Source organism: Thamnophis elegans, chromosome 1 (genome assembly GCF_009769535.1).
Source record: "Thamnophis elegans isolate rThaEle1 chromosome 1, rThaEle1.pri, whole genome shotgun sequence".
NCBI lineage: Eukaryota > Metazoa > Chordata > Lepidosauria > Squamata > Colubridae > Thamnophis > Thamnophis elegans.
Genome location: NC_045541.1, coordinates 164,256,383 through 164,277,967, shown reverse-complemented (window position 1 = coordinate 164,277,967; position 21,585 = coordinate 164,256,383). Strand labels below are relative to the sequence as shown.

The following is a 21,585-nucleotide window of genomic DNA, read 5'->3' as shown; positions in this document are numbered from 1 at the left end:
CTCCAGACCATCAGTTTTGGTTGATTGTGTGCAGGAGGGAGCCCATTTTTGGCAAGAATTCAGGATCATAAGCTTACAGGCAAAGCTGAATGAAATGTCCCAGATTCCCATGAGCAAGTAACCTTTAACAGCCTGATCTAGCAAGCTTATTTGAATAAAAATGCAAAATAAGGCTATACCAGTCCTTTGTTGGATTTTATTCTAATGGTGGATGCAATGTTAATCTTTAGTTACTAAGAGGATTAAGTTACCATGGTTCATTTATTATTGAAGGGAAACAAGTTATTTCCCTTTCACACATGAATTGGAATTCCCAGGATTCCCAGACACCAAATATACCTGCTGGGCTATCAAAAGACATATATTTTGCAGCCATGAATTTGTTGCTAGAAATGATGCACTGAAATCTTAGATAGTTCCGTCCATTTAATTCTCTTGTGAGCTGGAATATAGTAAAGTAGAATCTGCACTCCCCTGGCGAAGAACCATATATGCTTCTGAGATCTTGTTTTCCCTGTAAAATGTCCCTGTAGAATTGCTTTGTGGGAGATGACCAGGCTGAAGCCAAGGGAGGGATCAAACGGGTCATCAGTCTCGAATCCTTTCATGTCCACAAGGGATTTTTAAGTTCAGCCTATCTTGATTTCTATTGATTCGTATCTACCATCAATTTGCTTTGACTGCTAGTGGTTCAGATTCTTGTAGAGCACATGTGTGCAATAAACCTTTATATTCTTTTGAACTGCCTGGACTTCTTGATTTCCATGCCCTTGACATGGTCTCCTCTAATGCTGTGTATTCTCTTTTCTTTTTTCCCCAGGATCCTGACCCTGTTCTACAATGGAAAAACTGCTTCTATATCTGTTCTTCATTGGCTTAGTGCTGAAGGCCGAGACTTGTCCCAAGCGCTGCGTATGCCAGATCTGGTCTCCCAATCTTGCTACACTTTGTGCAAAGAAAGGGCTATTGTTTGTCCCTCCTGACATTGATAGGAAGACAGTAGAATTGCGGCTGGCAGACAACTTTGTTACAAGCATCAAGCGGAAAGATTTTGCCAATATGACCAGCCTGGTGGACCTGACGCTGTCTAGGAATACAATTAGTTTCATCACCCCTCATGCATTTGCTGACCTGCGCAACCTGAGGGCTTTGCACTTGAACAGTAACCGATTGACTAAAATCACCCATGATATGTTAAGTGGGCTTTCCAATCTGCATCATTTGATATTGAACAATAACCAGCTGACCATGATCTCCTCCACCGCTTTTGACGATGTCTTGGCTCTTGAGGAGCTGGATTTGTCCTACAACAACCTGGAGACCATTCCCTGGGATGCTGTCGAGAAGATGGTCAGCTTGCACACCCTCAGTTTGGACCACAACATGATCATCAACATTCCCAAGGGGACCTTCTCCCACCTCCACAAGATGACCCGGCTGGACGTCACGTCCAACAAACTGCATAAGCTGCCGCCTGACCCTCTCTTCCAGCGAGCTCAGGTTTTAGCCACCTCAGGAATCATCAGCCCATCCACATTTGCACTGAGCTTTGGAGGGAATCCTCTTCATTGCAATTGTGAACTTTTGTGGCTGAGACGCCTTTCCAGGGAGGACGACCTGGAGACTTGTGCTTCACCTTCTGTTCTGTCTGGTCGCTATTTCTGGTCGGTCCCCGAGGAGGAGTTCCTGTGCGAACCCCCCCTCATTACTAGGCACACACATGAGCTCAGAGTGCTTGAGGGCCAAAGAGCCATCCTGAGATGTAAAGCCCGTGGTGACCCAGAGCCTGCTATACATTGGATTTCCCCAGAAGGCAAGCTGATTTCTAATGCAACCCGGTCTCTGGTGTACGACAACGGAACTCTTGACATTCATATTACAACCATGAAGGATACAGGCTCTTTCACCTGTATTGCTTCCAACCCAGCGGGGGAAGACACCCAGTCTGTAGATCTTCACATAATCAAACTGCCTCACATAGTAAACAGCACAAACCACATCCATGAGCCAGATCCTGGCTCCTCGGATATATCAACTTCGACCAAATCTGGCTCAAATGCAAGCAGTAGCAACGGGGAAACGAAAGTTAGCCAGGACAAGAAGGTGGTGATAGCAGAAGCCACATCATCCACTGCCCTGCTTAAATTTAATTTCCAAAGGAATATACCCGGGATACGTATGTTCCAAATTCAGTATAATGGAACATATGATGATTCGCTTGTTTACAGGTAGGGGATTCCGGCCCAGCTCAACTCCAGAAAAATCAGGAATGAAACTGTATTCCTATTACATATTGGACAGATGGTTAGATATATAGGTTGGGAAGGAAAGAGTGATAATGTAACAACCTCCTGCAAGGAGAAACCACACAAAGTGGTTACCTAGCTCACATGGTAGTAGATGGGCTCTGAAGCTTAATCCAAGAACTCCGGGTTTGTTTTTTTAAAAGTTGCAGAATGATCTTGGATGGTTTGTGGGTCTACTTCTCTAGTTTGCAGCTCCACAATCACACTACTGTATTTGTTGATCCATTAGCGTAATCATCTTTTGAAGGATTTGGGGGTATTGTCAGTACTGTGTTTGGAAAGCATTGGATGTCGGCTTCCTGAGTTGTTTCTCCATAGTTTATGTAACTGATCTCTTAACTGCTGAATTGCTCACTGGATATATTTAAGGAAAGGAATGATGGGTGGTACATTTGCTTTGGATATGAACTCTTATCCCAGTCAAAGTTCAGGTTTTTCTGTTTATGGCCATGCTTGGGTTTGTGTCACAGGAGAGAGAATGATGGTTCAGGGCCTAGGGCTTTGGAGTACTTTGGAGGTAATTCAGAAAAGGGTAATCCGTATGTGAGAGCATGAAAGTAGTAGCTCCCTGTAACCTTTTAAAGCAGCCATGCCCATTCTGTGACCCTAGACAGCTAGTAATGCAGCTCCACAAGGTCATAAACTTTTAACATTATATAATTTATGCACATTAACTATATTATACATTTGATGTGGATTGCAAGCAGTAGTGGGTTTCGGCTCCCATTGCAACCGGTACGCTGCAGTGGGAGCCGGGCGTGCACCACGTGCACTGCGCACGCATGCGTACACACCACCTGCGATGCTCCAGCTGCTTGGTGGAGCATTGTGCAGGCATCATATGCTGCGCGTGTGTGTGCAGATGGCCCGTTCCCTTCAAATACAGGTAAGGAACGAGGGCGGCCGGGCTGGCCCTCCAAAGCATCATTACGGTGCTTCTGGCAGGCACCAGTACATGCATACCGGGGCGTACTGCCTGCAACCCACCACTGATCTCAAGGCATTTCCTCTTCACTCAATGTGGCCCAGGCAAACCAAAAGGTTGGACAACCATGCTTTAAAGCAGAATTGGAGAACTATGGCCCCTTTATGGCTTGTGGACTTCAACCCCCAGAATTCTTGGTCCAGCATGGCTGGGCTCAGGAATTCTGGGAGTTGAAGTCCACGAGTCATAAAAGGGCCATAGTTCCCCACCTCTGCTTTAAAGCAACTTCCGTCTTTTCCTAGGCACGGGAAATGCTATGGTTTAAAGAAATGCAGGCAAGAGTAGCATTCAAGTCCCTGTGTCCTCCAAAGTAACCTTTTAAATTATTTCCAAAGTGCTGTATTAATGCTACTGGGTGGTTTGGGTGAAAGGTTGTATTAAAAGCTGCGGTATAGATAGCGATAGTGATCAAATAATATTTCTGCAGGCAAATAAACTGACTCCAGCAACCATTAATGGGCCAGGGCCTGTGAGAGCTAATTGCCTAACCAGGCTCAAAAAACACCCCTAACAACATGATGAACAGCAGTAGTGACAGCTGTGTTAAATGCATTGATTTCTTGTTCACAGGTCTTTTGGGGAAGAGTGTAAAAATGTGTATGTATTGTCTGCATATTCCAGGAACTAACTTTTAAAATAGGGTTCTTGATTGCTTAGGAATATGACCCAGATGATAATATGCCTCCATATGTTCCTGCCCAAATATTAAGAACAACCGACGATGGTCTATTAAAACAGAGAATTTTATTTCCCCGGACTGTTAGATTCATTACTGTTTTTATGTTCTGGTTATTTGTGAATGTTCTAAGCAACTCTGAGAATTCTAGCAAACTGAAAAAACAGGATCTGGTTGTTGTTTTTTTTTAAAATAAACCAATTAATAAATTAATGAGAGCTATTAGATCTTGGCTTCCATCCAGAGGGAGGCCTGAGTGATTGTCCTCCTTTATGGGCAAAGGGCAGTGTCGTTTTCAGCCTTGAAGTCTGATTTATTTAAATTTGTTTTATTTTTGTACAAATCCTTGTTGAACTTTAATCCTTCAAGGTAATCTGGTTAATGTAGCTAAGAAGGCATTAATACCCTCTATTTGGGATGACAGTTCTAGAAAAGATGCCCATATTTGCCTCTCAGGAAAATTCCAATTATTCAATCTCATTTGGGGCAGAGAGGGAAACAGCCAATGACTTTGGTTTGCTAAATAGGGATTTGCTTTGGAAACTATTAAAGGACCAGTTACAGTTCAAGAACAGTTTATCCTTTAGTATCTTTTTTTAATGTCATATCCTTGGATGGGAGCTGGTCCTGCAGATTAAAAGAATCAGGACCAACACCTCCCCCCCCCCCGCTTAAAAAACACCAAATCAAGATGATTTTTTATTTTTGCAATAAGCATATCATTTTCTGATCATTTAAGCAAAAAACAGGCAAGGATGATTGGGATTAAAATATACATACTGTTAGTATTTTTAAAAGTATATTGATAAAAAGAAAAACATAGATGAGAGAGGTATATGGGAAAGATATTTCACTACTCAACTAGCTAATATCACCAGAGCAGTGATGATGTTACCTAATTGGGTAATGAAAGGTCTGCAAGAAAACAACTAGGCTCAGAAACAATAAGGGCCCAATGGTTCAACCTTCAGCTGCGAACATTCCCTTCTATTGATATGGAAAAGATTCAGAAATCTTAGCTGAGGAAAGCTGCTACATAAAATAAAGTTCTAGTTGAACCTCAGATGTCTGGCTTCTTGATGACTCTAAGAAAGTCCTTTGTGACTTGGTCAATAAAAGCTGTGGTGGTTCAGTGGTTAGAATGCAGTATTGCAAGCTAATTCTGCCGACTGCCAGCAGTTCGATTCTCACCAGCTCAAGGTTGACTCAGCCTTCCATCCTTCCGAGGTGGGTAAAATGAGGACCCAGATTGTTGGGGGCAATATGCTGACTATGTAAGCCACTTAGAGAGGGCTGCAAAGCACTGTAAAGCGATTTATAGGTTTAAGTGCTATTGCTATTGCTAAATTGAGGCCACTTTGGTCTCTGGTTCAGTCACCTGTTGTGTACATGAACTCACTCTCAGATAGAAGAAGGATATTTGACTCTATAAGCTGGGATAATAGAAAATGTAATAGTTCAGGTACTATAATTCCAGCACAGAACAAAGCCTTAGAATTAATTTTGCTGCTTATCCCCCCAGCTCTAGGAGATCTATCTGTCCACCTATGAACAGAAGATGCTTCCAACTCATCTCTTAGAAAATGATTGTGGAGATAAAGTTTATTTTCCCTCCAGTGTAGAAAGAACATACATTTTATAGATCAATGTATATGAATTAGGATGGAGACCGAGATTCTTGAGGGAGGATGAGTTTCCATGCTGAGGAGGGCAGCTAAATAAATCAAATGAATGAAAGTATGAATGAATAAATAATGAAATATCTAATCACACTTGCTTCTGAGCTCATGAGAAGCAAAAAGGAGAAATGTGGGTGGTAGCCAGGCAGCTCCCAGCCCATTTAGGTTGCCCCTGGGCCTTGTTTCCAAGCTTTAAAAAAAAGGGGGGGGATATTGTTTCTTTTTGGAGAATAAATAGCATGAGTCTCTATGCAGACTTACAGTTCAACACAACTGACTGAAGAATGCTTTTGAGAATTCTGGGAGCTGCATACTTAAATGTAATAAATGGAACAACTTCTATGTTCTAAAGGAAACATGAAAGCAAGAAGTGTAATTATTTTGGCCTTTTTCTGGCTTTCATACTCACCTGAGCTTTGCACAATATCTTTCCTTTCATCTGGTTTTGCTTTATTCCTATATTATATGGATGTTTTCATGTATCATTTGGAATTGCTTTAGCATTTTTAACCAGCGATGGATTGTTTTGAATAGTTGAGAAAACGTCCAATGTATAGACTATATTGAAATGCTATTTTCTACTGTGTCGTGTGCCGGGTGCATAGTTAAAACACTAAATGCCCTAGATCTAGGCTTAATAACCTGGGGCAAGAGGTATGATGTCTGGCAACAGAGTATGTTTTTGAGGAGAAAGTACATGGGGAATCTTCCAGTGCTCTGGCAATAGTTTTCCCTTTCCTTATTTAACCTAGCACCAAATTCTGCTTTATTTAGATTAAACCAATGGAAAAGGAAAGATAAAAGTTCCTTTCCGGCCTATGTTCTCCAGTTGTATTGGGACCATGTCTCCCACCACAACTAGGAGGCACTGGGAAAGCAGGCTTGGGCAGAGCACCTGGAGACCCACTTCATGGTCTATCCCCTCCATCCAATCCAATGTATTAATCTATATCTTATCCTATCATCTCGTAGAATGATACCTCCCATGAGCAAGACCTTCCTGGTCAACAACTTGGCTGCGGGGACGATGTACGACTTGTGTGTCTTAGCAATCTATGATGATGGCATCACCTCCTTGACAGCCACTCGCGTGGTGGGATGCACCCAGTTCACGACGGAGCAGGACTACGTGCGCTGCCATTTCATGCAGTCCCAGTTCCTGGGCGGGACCATGATCATCATCATCGGAGGGATTATCGTGGCCTCCGTCCTGGTCTTCATCATCATCCTCATGATTCGCTATAAGGTGTGTAACAACGGCGGGCACCCCAAGGTGACCAAGGTCAGCAACGTTTACTCCCAGACCAACGGGGCTCAGGCCCAGGGGTGCAGTGGAGCCGTCATGTCCCAGTCTGGGTCCAAGCAGGCCGTGGGGCGTGAGGAGAGCCTGCAGTGCTGCAAAGTCAGCAACGACAATGTGGCGCAGTCGTCGGAAGCCTGCTGCAGCCAGGACTCCTCCACTGCTACCTCCTCTTTGCCTCCCATGTGGACTCCTGGCCCTCCCACTTCCCAAAAGCTGAAGCGTAAGCCCATGCCAAAGCCCAGCAGTGATCCTCCACCGCCGAGCGAAGGCGCCGCTACCAGCCTAGAATCCCAGAACACTAACCGCAACAACTCAACTGCTCTGCAGTTGTCTAGCCAAACCCCAGACTATGCCAAAGGGGGATCCCAGTACAAAAGAGCACAAGCCAAGTCAAGTAAGTTCCTCACTTTGCCAGCTGACCCATCCAGGGCAAAACGCAGGTACTCCCTGAACGGAGAATTAATGGAATACCATTGTTATATTAACTCCTCCAATGCAGGTGGATTTTGGTCTAAGCGGAGCTTGTCTATGAATGGGATGCTCACGCAGACAGACTGTTCCAATGTGGATAGTGGCAAAGCAACTTTCTCAAGCTCTGAGTGGATATTGGAAAGCACTGTGTGATCCGCTGTGATGTGTGGTTTTTTTTTTTCTAAATTAAAAAAAAGAAAGTATGGAGTAAACACCCCACCCCACCCACCCCGGTCCTCCAAACATTGTTGGAAAACGTGTATCCATTTGAGCAGTTTGCATTTTTTCCCCCACCCTTATTGTTTTTGGGCAGAGTTGGGCTCAATCCTACCAGGCAACGTCCACTTGTTCCCATTTGGGGTTTCTTTGTTTTTAGTATAACAACCGAAGGCAAATGTCACGTTCAAAGAGCTCATTTAAATAAATAAATAAATAAAGTGATCAAGGAAAAAGCACGAAATGACATTAGTGCCTTCCTTTTTCCTTGGACTGACGTCTTGGTTCTCCAATGGCAGATCAAGAACAAAAGCGCATGGGCGGGAAAAGGCCCTGTTGCGGAGGCCATTGGTCTTTTCCTCTACACCAACCATTTAATGGATCAATCATGATACAAAAGAGAATATTTTTTAAAGCAATCTTGAGTGTCTTTTTCTTCCCTCTCTCCTCTCCCCCCTCCCCTCCTCCACGTGGTAATGGTGTTGCCTTCATTTTCAGGCAAATGCTGTAAAATCTCAACAACTCTATGTTGTTATATTGTGTAAAATAAAATATTCCATAACTACACTCAGTCAGTGTTACAAGAGGTTCCCCTCCCCCACATCTTGCCTTGAATCATGGCTCAGGTGTTCCGGTGAGTGGTGTGCCTGCCCCATCTGTGTAGCAGATGGGGAGAAGGGGGAATAGCTTGATCTCCTGGGCTCAGGTCTGCTGGATTTGACTCCTGTTGGTTTCTGTACATTGCCAGCTGAGACACGGTTCCGAACGAAACTCCTGGGTGCAGGCATATCAAAGTTTTACAGCATCAGAAAGGGACGCGGTGGCTCAGTGGCTAAGATGCTGAGCTTGTCGATCAGAAGGTTGGCAGTTCAACGGTTCGAATCCCTAGCTCCGCGTAACAGAGTAAGCTCCCGTTACTTGTCCCAGCTTCTGCCAACCTAGCAGTTTGAAAGCATGTAAAAAACGCAAGTAGAAAAATAGGAACCACCTTTGGTGGGAAAGTAACAGCGTTCCGTGCGCCTTTGGCGTTTAGTCATGCCAATCACATGACTACGGAGATGTCTTTGGACAGCGCTGGCTCTTTGGCTTTGAAACAGAGATGAGCACTGCCTCCTAGAGTCAGGAATGACTAGCACATATGTGCGAGGGGAACCTTTACAGCATGAGAAGTTGGTTGTGCAAATCAAGGAAGTTCCCTGCCTGAATGGGAAGCTGGGAGAGTTTTTGATCTCTAGCAGCAGTAAAGCCAGCAAAAGCTTCTTCCTATGTTTAGCTTCCAAGTGAAATGGTGGCGAATAGTGTCCACATTTCCTTTTGTTCATTTCCAATTGATGGCTGAGAGATGTATTACCAGGATTGAGTCAGTGACATTTAGATTTGTTGAAGTCAATGTTGCTTTGAAAGGCATAGAATCTACCTTTGCAGGGAGGATGCTACTTAGCATAACAAAAGGGACAGGAGGAGAGATTAGTCAGAAGAAGTTTCCCCAGATTAAGTGTTCTCAAGATTTATTGAGGCTTCAACCTGAGAACCATAAGCCAACATGGTTGGGAAATTTAGCTTCTGAATTACTTCATCTTGATTTTGGAGGGTCATCTCAAACCTTTGTTCTTTTGGCTGAAGTGAAAATATGCCTATTAAACTGCACGTGGCAGTTTATTGCATTTTTCAGAGTTCCCATTCAAGTTGTTGAGCTATTACCAGGATTTTTTTTAAAAGTTGTCTTTTGATTCTTTTTTTGTTTTGGTGCTATGATATAATCATGGGATTGAAACTTTTATGACCTCTTTTCTGTGTTTTAATTAATAAGACATGTTTTGATTATACTTATCGGGAAAGAAAAATATCGAAATCAAACTCAAAAGGGTTGCAAATTTTGCATATCGTCAGGCTCAAAATTAATACGATAATTTTTTTTCAAGACACTGGAAGACAATTGAAATGGAGAGTGGGAGTGCTCTGGTGAGCAACCAAGCTTGCCTTCTCCCCCAAACCACAAAAGTGTTTCACAGAAGAATATTAGTATTATCTATCTCACATCCCACATGAACTCTCAGCCCTAAATCTCCCCATACATGACATTTTTGTTGTTTAATTCCATTTTTAAGTTTGCAGGATATCAGTTCTATATATCACCAACTGAATGTCTTGGTGCAAGAATTTGCATTAGTCTTCAAAGTTTGCTCTCAAATGGTACAGCCTCTCTTGTGTTTTTTGACAGACTTCAAGGAGATCGGTCAAGCTAAAGCAGGGAAAGCACTGGCCGATATTCCGCGGGGTCCATTACTCAAGCAGTAAAAATATAACCTGGCATTATCATATAAGACCATTGATTTAAAGAGGTTTATCATGATTCAGCAATAAGCCATTCTGGGGAGTTCTCTCAAATTAAGTATGGACGATGTAAGTATGGTTTCTGGAACTCCTTGTACTAGTAGATGCAGTGCATGAACTGCTGTGGAAAATTGCTTTCTAGATTAGACAGTGTAGTAAGGCTTGGCCTTGTTCTTCATTGATGGTCCTCCTGCTTACATTAATCAGTGGATGGGTGAAGAATGTTGGTATATTCTACAAATTATGGAACATAGTGAATTGACCCACACATTTTTTTCCAGGATTGATTTGGAGCTAATGTAACTTTCACTGGTCAGTAATATGGCCTGAGCATTAATAGTACTTTCTATTGTCCAGGATTGAGATGAATCTTTGAGAGGACCTCTTTTCTTTGGTCTTCTCTAAGTACAATCTCCCTGGGATGGGATGGTTTTTCTTTATACTTCTGTGGTCACACTGGGATGGAAAATGGGCTGTAAATATGATGTGCCTATCCTGGTCGTATTAATTGTGATATATATTTAAATATATATCTATTTAAAACTGACCCTTTGGGTGGTTGTGCACAAGATTGTGCATTGCTAGCACATGTCAGTAGGTCGGAGATTACTGGGTCAGTTGTGTTGTTCAAACATGGCTGCTGTGAAGCAGTTGCTTAGAGGAGCAGATTTCATTGGAGTGGACAAGTTGTTATTTTTAAAATCTGTATCAGTGTACCATTATTTAAATATTTGGGGGGATTTTACTGACAAAAATCTATGAAAAGAAAAATCTGCTTTCCAGTACTTGTTTTGGGTTTTGTTTTTTGATTAAGTTGCCAAGCAAGTCACCATTTTTCATTTCTGTCTTTTTTTCCATTTTCCTTCTCACATTGAAGGTCAGTTTTAGATGGTGGTAGGGCAATCTCTGACAAGCAACGTGGCAGCATATAGTTGACCTTGACTGATGTTGAAAAAGCTAAGACAAAATGAAACTAGTATTTAGAAAGAAGGTCACGAAGAAAGCTAAGATGAACAAACAAATTAGGAGAGGAAGCCAAATAACCAACTAGCTAACTTGGAAGAAGTTGGTGGCAAGAAGACTGCATGACCACAAAGTCATCAGGAACAGTCAAATTTGTGAATAGATTGCCTCTTGATTCTTTTCTCCCAAAATATTTGTGTATCAGCCTTAATTCTGTACTTGAAAAAAATTTTCAGCAGACTTCATTGGGTTGGCAGATGTGCTAATTCAATCCTTAACCTCCTACCAAGAATTTCTGGTCACAATGCCAGTTCACTGCTGAGACATTAGCCAGCTCTGTACATTGTATGACCTATTTGCATTTCAGTTGATGCAGCATTGAGCAAGAGAAGCTGAGCTGGTTTCTCCTATTGTTGGTAGTCTTCTCAAAGGACCTTCGTGGGAGATGGTTAGCTTTTGAGTTGGGTTATCCATAGAATGACTACATTTATATTTCTTGAATAGATGGAGTAAAAATAATGTCGAACAGCTGGGAGGAAGAGAGAAGCTTAGCAAGAGAACAGAGATGATTGCAAAGGCTCCAGACTTTTTTTTTTTTTGCCAAACTTTTAACTGATCCCATGCTGGTTCTTTCTGCATTGGCTACAGGGTGGATTTGATTTAAATCGAGTGGATTTGAATCATGATTTAAATCACTAGTAAAAAGATTCGATTTAAATCAACTCGATTTAAATCATAATTTTTAAAGAGCAACCGTCATCTCTGTCCTGCAGTGGCTCCTCCTCTGATCTGCTCACTGACAGTCCCAATATTGCAGAATATACAGCCTCATGCTATATAACTAAGCTCCATTTCCTGCTGAATAAATGAAATTCTTAGTGTATCTTAATAGGAAACTATCTTTAGATAAATTTTTACTCCAAAAGCATTTTATTGAAATAAATTTGATAAAATAAAAAAAATCCAATTTAAATAAAAATATTTTTTGGGATTTTTTTAAAAAGCATTGATTTTTATCCACCCTGATTGGCTACCTTCCTTGGTGCCCTGGTGGTGCAGTGGTTAGAATGCAATATCGTAGGCAAACACTGCCCACAGTCTGGCATTTGATCCTGACAAGGCTCAAGGTTGAATCAGGCTTCCATTCTTTCAAGGTTGGTAAAATGAGAACCCAAATTGTAGGAGGCAATATGCTGACATTGTAAACTGCTCAGAGAGTGCTGTAAAACACTATGAAGCAGTATGTAGCTTTAAGTGCTGTTGCTATGAGAAATTACAGGAAGTGCTGACAACCACAAAGAAGGGAAATCTGCAGCCTTCCAGATCTTGAAAACACCCTCCTAGCATTCTTCAACATTGATCTTGTTATCTGGAGTTGTAGTTTAGCAGCATAGATGGATCACATATCCCTCTCTGACTTTAGGTTTGATTTCATTGAAGCAGAGAACCAAAAATGGAAGCCTATTAAGCAATGACTTAATAGGAGCAATGAGTGGAATTAACTGCCCCCCCTTTTTAATTGACTTTTTGTTATTTGTGTATGTGAACTTTTTTATCAAATGCTTGAGATTGTTCCTACAAACTTACTCTTATTGTGGCTGGAATGAGGGCCTGGATAGAAAGAGAGGGCCTGTATTACATTTGTCCTATGGATCTTTGTGGTTTGATGTTATGAAGATGGAGTTCCTTTTCATTCCCCCACCCCTTTCCACAAAGTCTTCTGATCTGGTAAATTTTGCATAGTTGCCACCTTTCTGTTGCTACACAAATTGATGAACTTCCAATTGTTGTCAAATACTGTTGTGCAAACAACATGACTGGATCATTGCATATCCTATTATACATAATATATTTGAGCAATGGTTTAAAGGTTCCAGACTGTAAAACGAAGGAACCTCAGATAGTCTATGGTGAAGGACTATATTGTTTCATGAAGTTCCTTCAATTTGGGACCCGAATTACAAGAACGGATATATTCATAGAATGGATATTATGGAGGCTTTGTCCAATTACAAAATTCCTATTTGTTAGCAGGCAAGTTATAGAAGGTGGCAGCACTTAGCCAATCTTGGCTGGTCTTGAAAAAGCTAAACAGATATTAAACTAGTTACTAGTTTGATGAGGACCACACATGAATAGCCTAGCCCTGTAAATGAGAATGAGTGGAGAAAAATATTCTAGAAAATAAAGACAGTTCTGGCATACTCTTGCCAAGGAAATGACATGAACATGCATAAAGTCACCAGATGTGGAGTGCAACTTCCACGAAAACTGCTAGGACTAGTTATGGCAAGATTTCTGAAGAGGTTTGCCATTGCCTACTTCTTAGGACTGAGAGTTAATGACTGGTCCAAGTTCACTTGATTAACTTTGACTCTAAGGTGGGACTAGGGCTCACAGTCTTCTGGTTTCTCGCCTGGTGTCTTATCCATTACACCAAACTGGTCCAAATGGCCTACTATCTGAATGATAATAGCCAAAATAATCATGACTGTGGCAAAAGAAAACAACTGATAGTAATATGCACCATGGATGCAATTTGAAACGCCATTTGGAATTGACAAACACATCAGTCAATTGCAAAAAGCAGCTTCACCTGGAACAGCTTCCCGCCTAAGATGATAACTTTAATACTATTAAACAACAACAACTGCCTTGGGAAGGACTTGATATGTGCCCAGAAATTTCAAATTCAGTCTAAACATCTAGCCAACTGACCAATAACAATGATAATGCCATCAGAGCCTAGATCCCCCAGTTTGAGCTGGGGATGATGGGAGCTATACACATTTAGAGGAAGCCAGCTCAAACCAGTTAATCTAGGTAGTGAAGACATTTGGATGTCCCTGTAGATGTTACCCTGCCACAAAATTGTTGGACTAAAATTACACATGTCCTGTGTCATCTGATAGGCATGATTGCAACTGCAGATTTCAAACTAAATACATTCCTTGAGGCCAAATCTCCCCCTCCCTCCCTCCCTCCCTCCCTCCCCCCCTCTCTCTGAGAGAGAGAAACAGAGAGAGAGAGAGAGAGAGAGAGTTGCAAATTGTATGCTAAGCAATAGTATCAGCAAATATCCACAACTGGCTTATTGCACTGAAAAATCGCACATTTGTTGATCTGTAAAGTATTATAAAAAGAAAAACAGGTTCCAAAATTTAATGCAGAATCCCCCAAGAAGAGGGAGAGAAATAAATCACTCCTGCAAGGTGATAGAGAATAACGTAATCCTACATTTATCTAGTTGAAAATAATCTCACGTTGTGACAAGACAGCAGTATGATTGCAGCTTAAAGACACTTGATACAGTTGAATATTCCCCACATTGTGAGGAAGCATCCCTATTTATTCTCTTTGGCTATTTACCTTCTCATATAGGGTGGTGGTGTGGAGAACAGTGCAGAAAAGTAGGAACACCCTAGATCAGGGGTGTCAAACTCGTGTTGTCACGGCGTCATCACATGACGTATCGGGACTTTTCCCCTCTTCACTAAACCGGGTGGGTGCGGGGCCAGCACATGATGTATCTGGTCCACCGGCTCCAAGTTTGACACCCCTGTCCTAGATGTTGGGCCACTCTTGTCAATCCAGAATCCTGCTTGTATAGTCAACAAGCATTTACTAGTGGGAAGATCAAAAGCAGAGCACAAAAAACTAGAGTCTACTCATGTCTCCAGGGCCTTGTTTTGAAAGACATACTGCCTCTTACATCGAAGACCATTGAGAGCTATAGAAATGGCCTTGAAGGAAATATTCAGAAGTGAAAACATTGCAAAATAAAAAGGTTCTTGGAAAGGAGGTAATAGTAGGAGGAGCCTCCAGCTGTCTCCTTTCTGTCTCATTGGAATATAAAAGGCAAGGAAAGAAAACACAGTTGGATTTGCAAGATTCTGCTAATATGGTCTATATCAGGGGTCTCCAAACTTGGCAACTTTCATTGAGAACAAGACATCAGAGCGTCAAATACTGGTGTCCATGTACAGCATCATGACACAAGGTAAAGAAAGGAAATCTGGAACCCTAAAATAGTACCATAACCATTACTGGCTGATGGTACTGAATGCAGGAAGCAGTTGATGTAATATGGTATCTATTTTTTTAATCCACATTAATTATCTTTCTACAGTATTTTGGACTTCCATTTTCTTCCTCTAGAGAGACCCACATAATGTGTATTAATGCAGTTTGGAGATTTGTAGTGCATCTATGGCTATAACATAGCATGCCTGGCTATTCAGACTGAATTGCAGTTTGCACTGTAGCTTAAAATGGATGGAAGGCAACCTGGAGAATTATGCAGAATTAGAGACTAGGTCTTTTAGGGGAAATCCAATTGTCTTCAGAACAAGCAGAAGATGACCTTAGTAGGTGGACAAATCATCCCCTCCCTGCCCTTAGCTGAATCTCCATCTTGCCTAGATTGATTGCTAGTTTAATGATTTGGCTTAGTCTGCTATCATGCTCCTTCTCTTACTTAGATTACATGGAAAGAGGAAAAGGAGTGTGTGTGTATATTGATGGAAAAAGTGCAGAATAGGGCAATCAAAATGATCTGAACAGACTCAAGTTAACCACCTTCTATAGTTACATATGGTATAAAATTGAACCAATGAAATGTCTAATTAGGGAAAGTACAATTATCTGCCAATGCTTTCTTGAATCAACGATTTGTGGAGGAATCAGGAAGCCTTCTATGTAGCATTGATTTTTAGTCTGCAATATTCCTTCCAATTGGCCGTGTTGATTTGAGCTCTTGAGAATTACAGTTCAACATCTGAAAGGAGCACAGATGTCCCATTGAAGCATAAAAACATAGCCATTAAAATATGAGGCTTCTAGGCCCTCAACCTAGAAAATAATTTCAGATTCTTCATTTGATACTATGATTAGTATAAAAAGCTACTAATTCCAAGATCTTGGGATGCAGTGGCTCAGTGGCTAAAATGCTGAGCCTGTCGATCAGAAATGTCGGCAATTTGGCAGGTCGAATCCCTAGTGCCGTGTAATGGAGTGAGCTCCCATTACTTGTCCCAGCTTCACTCAACGTAGCAGTTTGAAAACATGTAAAAATGCAAGTAGAAAAATAGGAACCACCTTTGGTGGGAAGATAACAGCATTCTATGCGTCTTTGCCATTTAGTCATGACCACGGAGATGTCTTCGGAGAGCACTGGCTCTTCAGCTTTGAAATGAAGGTGAGCACTGCCCCCTAGAGTCAGGAATGGCTAGCACATATGTGCGAGAGGAACCTTTATGTAATTCCAAGAGCATGTGCCTCCTATCCTCTCTTAATAAAGGCTATCCTATAGTGTGTGAGTATGGCATTTTTCTCCTTCAAAACCAGAGGTAAAACTTGATAGAACTGGATCTAAATGGAGTTCTTGTATAAGAATACTTTACATTGTGTTGGGATAATTTCTTAAGCAACCACAAGAGTTCCAGTTGCTTCAGGTATAGATGAATCATCTCCTCTCAAAGGATACCTTATACCTTTTTGAGTCTGGTTACCCCCATCTCTGTTGTATCATAAGCCAAGGAGATTTAAAATGTTAGTTTCTGAGGTGGTCAGCATTTTATCAATTATTAATCATTCAAAATATTACATTGAACTGAAACCTCCATTATAGCAATTCCATTAAATGTGGACTCTATAAGGCCTGTGATTTTGAAAATAGTCATAAACTTGCCTTAAGCATGATGCCTATTAATTGTCTTAGAGAACTGACTACGGTGAACCCCTAAACATCCAAAGCAGCTGTGATGCCAACACTTTGAAGAAACCATAATGGGTAGGACACCCTCTTTTCCATTGTTAATGTCTTGTGATGTTCTAAATAAGGACATTGAATCTGTGTTAGACTAGCCTGTATTTTTTTTATCTGCGTTATTATTTCTGGCTGTTTCTTCGTTACCTTTTGCTAAAGAATATACCAAGGCGTTGCATAACTCTGTATACAGGCATAGGGTACTTGGATGCAGTTTTGGTAAATGTGCCTGTTATCTCACATGACAGTCTGGACTTCAAATCATAAGAGCTGAACATTTCCCCAGAGTCTATGAGAAACCTTTGAAATCCATTAGCCTTTCTCAGCCTTTATAGAAGAAGAAAGAGAAGCAACTCTAAATCGGAAAGTGATCTGACTATGATAAAATCTTCTGTCCATCTGTCATCTCTGTCAAATCTGTCATCTCTATCATCTCTATATCTCTTATCTGTATCTATATCCTCTACCTACTACCCATCATCCATCTACTTATCATCTATCTCCATCCATCCATCCATCTATCTATCCATCCATCCATCCATCCACCCATCCATCCATCTATCTTATCCATCCATCCATCCATCCATCCATCCATCCATCCATCACATGTAATAGCCACCCATCTCACAATATAGTGTCTCTGAGTGGCTTACAATAAAAACAATAAAACCCTAATGTTATTTTTTTTTAAAGATCTCAATGCTCTCCTATTAATAACATGATAGTGGAGAGAATTGGTTTTAAAAACAATGCAGCCATCTCATCATTTCTCTTTTCTTTGAGATCCTCAGGCCTCCTGGAACAGCCATGACTTCTAGAAGAGTTTGAAGGATGGGGCTAAACTCATCCGGGCGAAACGATGTTCTACAGGGCAGGTGCCACAACAGAAAAGGCCTGTTTCCTGAGTCCCACCAGATAAAACTCTTTTGTGGATGGTTTCTCTTCAGTCAGACGTGTTGGGAAAGGCAGTTGTAATTGGGTGGAGGTGGTCCCTCAAATAACCTGTCCCTATGCCACGAAGGGTTTTAAAAGTTGAAACCAGTCCCTTGAGTTGGACTCAAGCAAACTGGCAGTCAATGCAGCTCACAGAGCAGGGGAGTGATGTGCCATTGTAGGGACATAAGAACTGCCTGCGATGCTGCATTTTGTAGCAGCTGAAACTTCCAGATCCTATTTATGTAGAGCACATTACCATAGTCCATTTGAAATCTGAATAGAGCATGAGTGATGGTGAGTAGAGCCTCTCAGTCAAGGAATAGGTAAAATTGGAGCATAACCCAAAGCTGTGCAAAAGCCCTCCTAGCCACAACTTTGAGCAGGAATGATAATGTCCTAATGGTGTTCTGTCAACTTGGGATGATTCAAGGGCATGCTGGAATAAACGGGTTTAGCGTATGTATTGAGGTTCTCCAAAGGAGTCATCCTGAGAAACTAGTCATGGAAAAGGTTGTTTGCTTCAGCTCCAGCTCCCGCAGAGAGACTGATTGGAAATACAGCAGCAGAGTCTCTAGTTTTTCCTGACTGCCAAACACACCATGCATATTTTCTCTCCCTTCTGTTCCATCATAACCTATTCTTGGAAACTTCTTTACCAGTCTCTGATGTTTTCCTGGCAAAGGTTTTCAGAAACAATTTGGCATTTCCTCCTTCCTAGGGCTGAAGGACTGACCCAACATCACCCAACTGGCTTTGTGCCTAAGGCAGGACTAGAACTCATGGTCTCCCTGTTTCTAGCCTGATGCCTTAACCACTACACCGAACTGGCTCTCCTAAGATATACATGCATTTCCCTAAATTAATACTCAAACGAGCAGGTATCCGTTGACAACAAAAGGAATTTCTTTACATTAATGCAACCTCCCTTTTGCTCTGTACATAAATGTTTCCCAGCATGATTGAGTTTAGCAAGCCATGAATTCAGATTAATTGCTCATTGGAGTGTCTTTTGCCAAGCTGACTTATTATTCTTGAGTTACACGTTTGTGTTTAAAAACACAAACCCAGAATGTTATGGAATCACTTTTTGCATTTTCTTCTAATCCTCACATTCAGCACAGCCTTCTCTTTACCCTTGTTGTTTCACAGCAAGGCATCCAAATCTATTAGTCAAGGTGTGCACTAACTATAGAGTTGGATTCCCATCACGATTTGGTGCTTCAGGAAATAGCCCGTTTCCCTGTGTGACAAAACGGAAGCTGCCACTTCAACCTGATGTGTAATCTGCAGTGAAATTCCTGTCTCATTGGCTCAAATGAGGAAAGGAAAAAATGTTTTTCAGTAGACGTGAGGAAATCTGCAGGAGTGTTATTCAATTGTGGGGGAAAGCGACTATTGCTGTTTTGCCTGTACTGTTTTCAAATACAATTAGTTGACATTTGCCTCCACAATACTGACCAAATTTTAAACAATTAGGATGATCATAGGGTGGTAGAATTTTGTGATGGAAATTATTGCAACTTTGTGGGGAAGATTCGGTTGGTATAATTCTGCCTTTGGCAGATGAGGCAAGCCAAAATTGAGGTACTTAGCAGATGCTATAAGGAGAGCAGGATATTACTGTGTTTTCCCAAAAATAAACCAGGGTCTTATTTTCTTTTGACCCCTGAAATAAGCGCTTGGCCTTATTTTGGGGGAGGTCTTATTATTTTTGAGGCCCAGGAGGCAGTGAGCATAGTCACCTCATGGCTGCTGCTGTGTTGCAATATTTTCAGGGACGTCTTATTTTAGCGCATGTGCTCAAAAGCCCAGTTGGGCTTATTATTTGGGAAGGTCTTATTTTCAGGGTAACAGGGTAGCAGGTACCATGAGTAGTAGTGCCATGTCCCCATGTTATCATTCCTGGTTGATATTGTTGGATGGATTGTTCTCTGTAATTAAAGAGTGGGCTAGTCAGTCCTCTTCCTATTCTCCCTCTCTTTAGCTTGATAGTCTGTGGTCCAATGGGGATATACAGTTGTGTCGTCAAGGCAACATTGGACCATTTTGCTCACCTTCAGTTGCTTCACACTAATTTTCAGTTGGGTTGATTCTGTTTAGACTTATTTGGTGTTCAGTCAAATCTATAGTATACACACGTTTCTCAGTTGCTATAAATATGTTTCTCTTCCGCTGCCACAATTGGTTTAATTCATTTTCAACGTCATCTATGTGGTCCCTACTTATGGTAGTATATATAATTCAGCAATCAATAGTGTGTAAAGAAGTCCTAAATCACTCTGGTTTCCATCTCATTCACAAGAAGAGAAGGGGATGTGCTGATTTTAAAAAAAAGGCAACGTGTCTTCCTTCCTTCCTTGTTCCATATACTCCAAAATTCCTGTTTTGATCTGTTCTGGTTGAATGACAGCCACTCTAGGAGGACCAAAGTCTTTATACATTTGCAAGTTTGATGGCTGAGCTGCGTCAGACATTTTATTTCCTTATAGTTCTCTCTGTTTCTGTTTCTACCACACAGAAGCTGGCAGTAGCCTGAAGAGTGCTTGCCTGCCTCCTCAGCCTCCCGAAAACGTGGCCACTAATGTTTGCACGCGTCAAAAATCCATTCGATTTCAACTCACCGAAGATTGATAGGGCCAAATTTTGCTCCACCAGCAGGAACTTCACACCTGGTGCCTCAGGCCTACTTCGAGAATCCAGAGACCAGAGATGCTGGAGACATGGTCTTCCCCATTTTTCTTTGTGGAATCCCTTTGCCCCCTTTTCCTCTTTTCTTTTCTCCACCCAAATCCTGCCAGCAAGTGTCTTTTTCTGGCCTTCAGGACTTTGGGGGGGTCGGGGAGGGAGTTGGGTAAAGCAAATAACAGAGAGAGAGAGAGAGAGAACTGAGCGGAACCCTTGACCTCTGTTCTTCATATTTGTGGTTTCTGGTGGTGGTGGTTGAGTTCACAGACTGTAAAATGATCCATTATGTCACACCACCCCCTCAAAATAAATGTTTTAATATGAGCATTTGCATAGTGATTTGTTCGTAAAAAGAACTGGAATCCAGAAAAAGCGGTGGCTTAGTGGCTAAGATGCTGAGCTTGTCAATCAGAAAGGTGGTTCGAATTCCTAGTGGTGCATCACAAAGTGAGCTCCTGTTACTTGTCCCAGCTGTTGCCAACCTAGCAGTTCAAAAGCACCTAAAAATGCAAGTAGAAAAATAGGAACCACCCACCTTTGGTGGGAAGGCATAACAGCGTTCCGTGCGCCTTCGATGTGTAGTCATGCCAGCCACATGACCACTGAGATGTCTTCGGACAGTGCTGGCTCTTTGAAATGGAGATGAGCACCGCCCCCTAGTGTCAGGAAGTAGCACATATGTGCGAGGGGAACCTTTACCTTTAATAGTGCCAGGGATTCCACTCTTTCCTGCATAAGTTCGGTCACTTGGATATAGCTTGAGGCTTTAAAGGATCCACTTTCTCCATGAAGCTGATAGGATGTTCCAGGTCAAACTGAGCAAAAATTACCTGTCTTTTAAATTCATCCATTTTCCAACAATTTATGAAACACTGTTCTACCACGACTATTTTATCCTTTGAAGATTTTGATATGTGACCTTTATTTAAACAAATACTTTGATCTCTGGGGCTTGAATGTCCCTTTCTAGTAGGGCTATGAAATTTAAAACCACAGTGTTCAAAAACATAGATGAAGACTCCTTTCTCTATTTTACAATAGCCTATTGTGGCCCGCCAGCAGCCAGTGGAGCTGGCACCAGAATCAGACAGTGAGGAGGTTAGGGAGGAGCATTGGCCAGTCCTGGAGGCTGTGGAAGGCTCGGATGAGGGCTCTGCATGGGAGGCAGAGATGGGGCCAAGGCCAGCTGGCAGTTCTTAGCTGCCTTCAGAGCTAGACAGCAGTGAGGCAGAGGAACAGCTGGAGCCTGTGTGCGCAGAGTGTC

The 21,585-nt window shown here is 41.8% G+C and overlaps 1 protein-coding gene across 2 annotated transcripts in view; it reads left to right on the top strand.

Moving 5' to 3' along the window:
• Nucleotides 1-20,560, top strand: part of LRFN5 (leucine rich repeat and fibronectin type III domain containing 5) — a 148,392-nt gene extending 127,832 nt beyond the window's left edge. The window contains exons 2-4 of one of the 2 annotated variants that reach the window (XM_032224503.1): nucleotides 821-2,228; nucleotides 6,619-6,892; nucleotides 20,155-20,560. In XM_032224503.1, coding sequence (XP_032080394.1) covers nucleotides 841-2,228; nucleotides 6,619-6,892; nucleotides 20,155-20,172 — 1,680 coding nt within the window. In that variant the 5' untranslated portion in view covers nucleotides 821-840 and the 3' untranslated portion in view covers nucleotides 20,173-20,560. Of the gene's footprint in view, nucleotides 1-820; nucleotides 2,229-6,618; nucleotides 8,144-20,154 lie in introns of those variants that run through there. The other variant, XM_032224424.1, reaches the window with a different exon arrangement.
• Nucleotides 20,561-21,585: the final 1,025 nt, after the last annotated feature.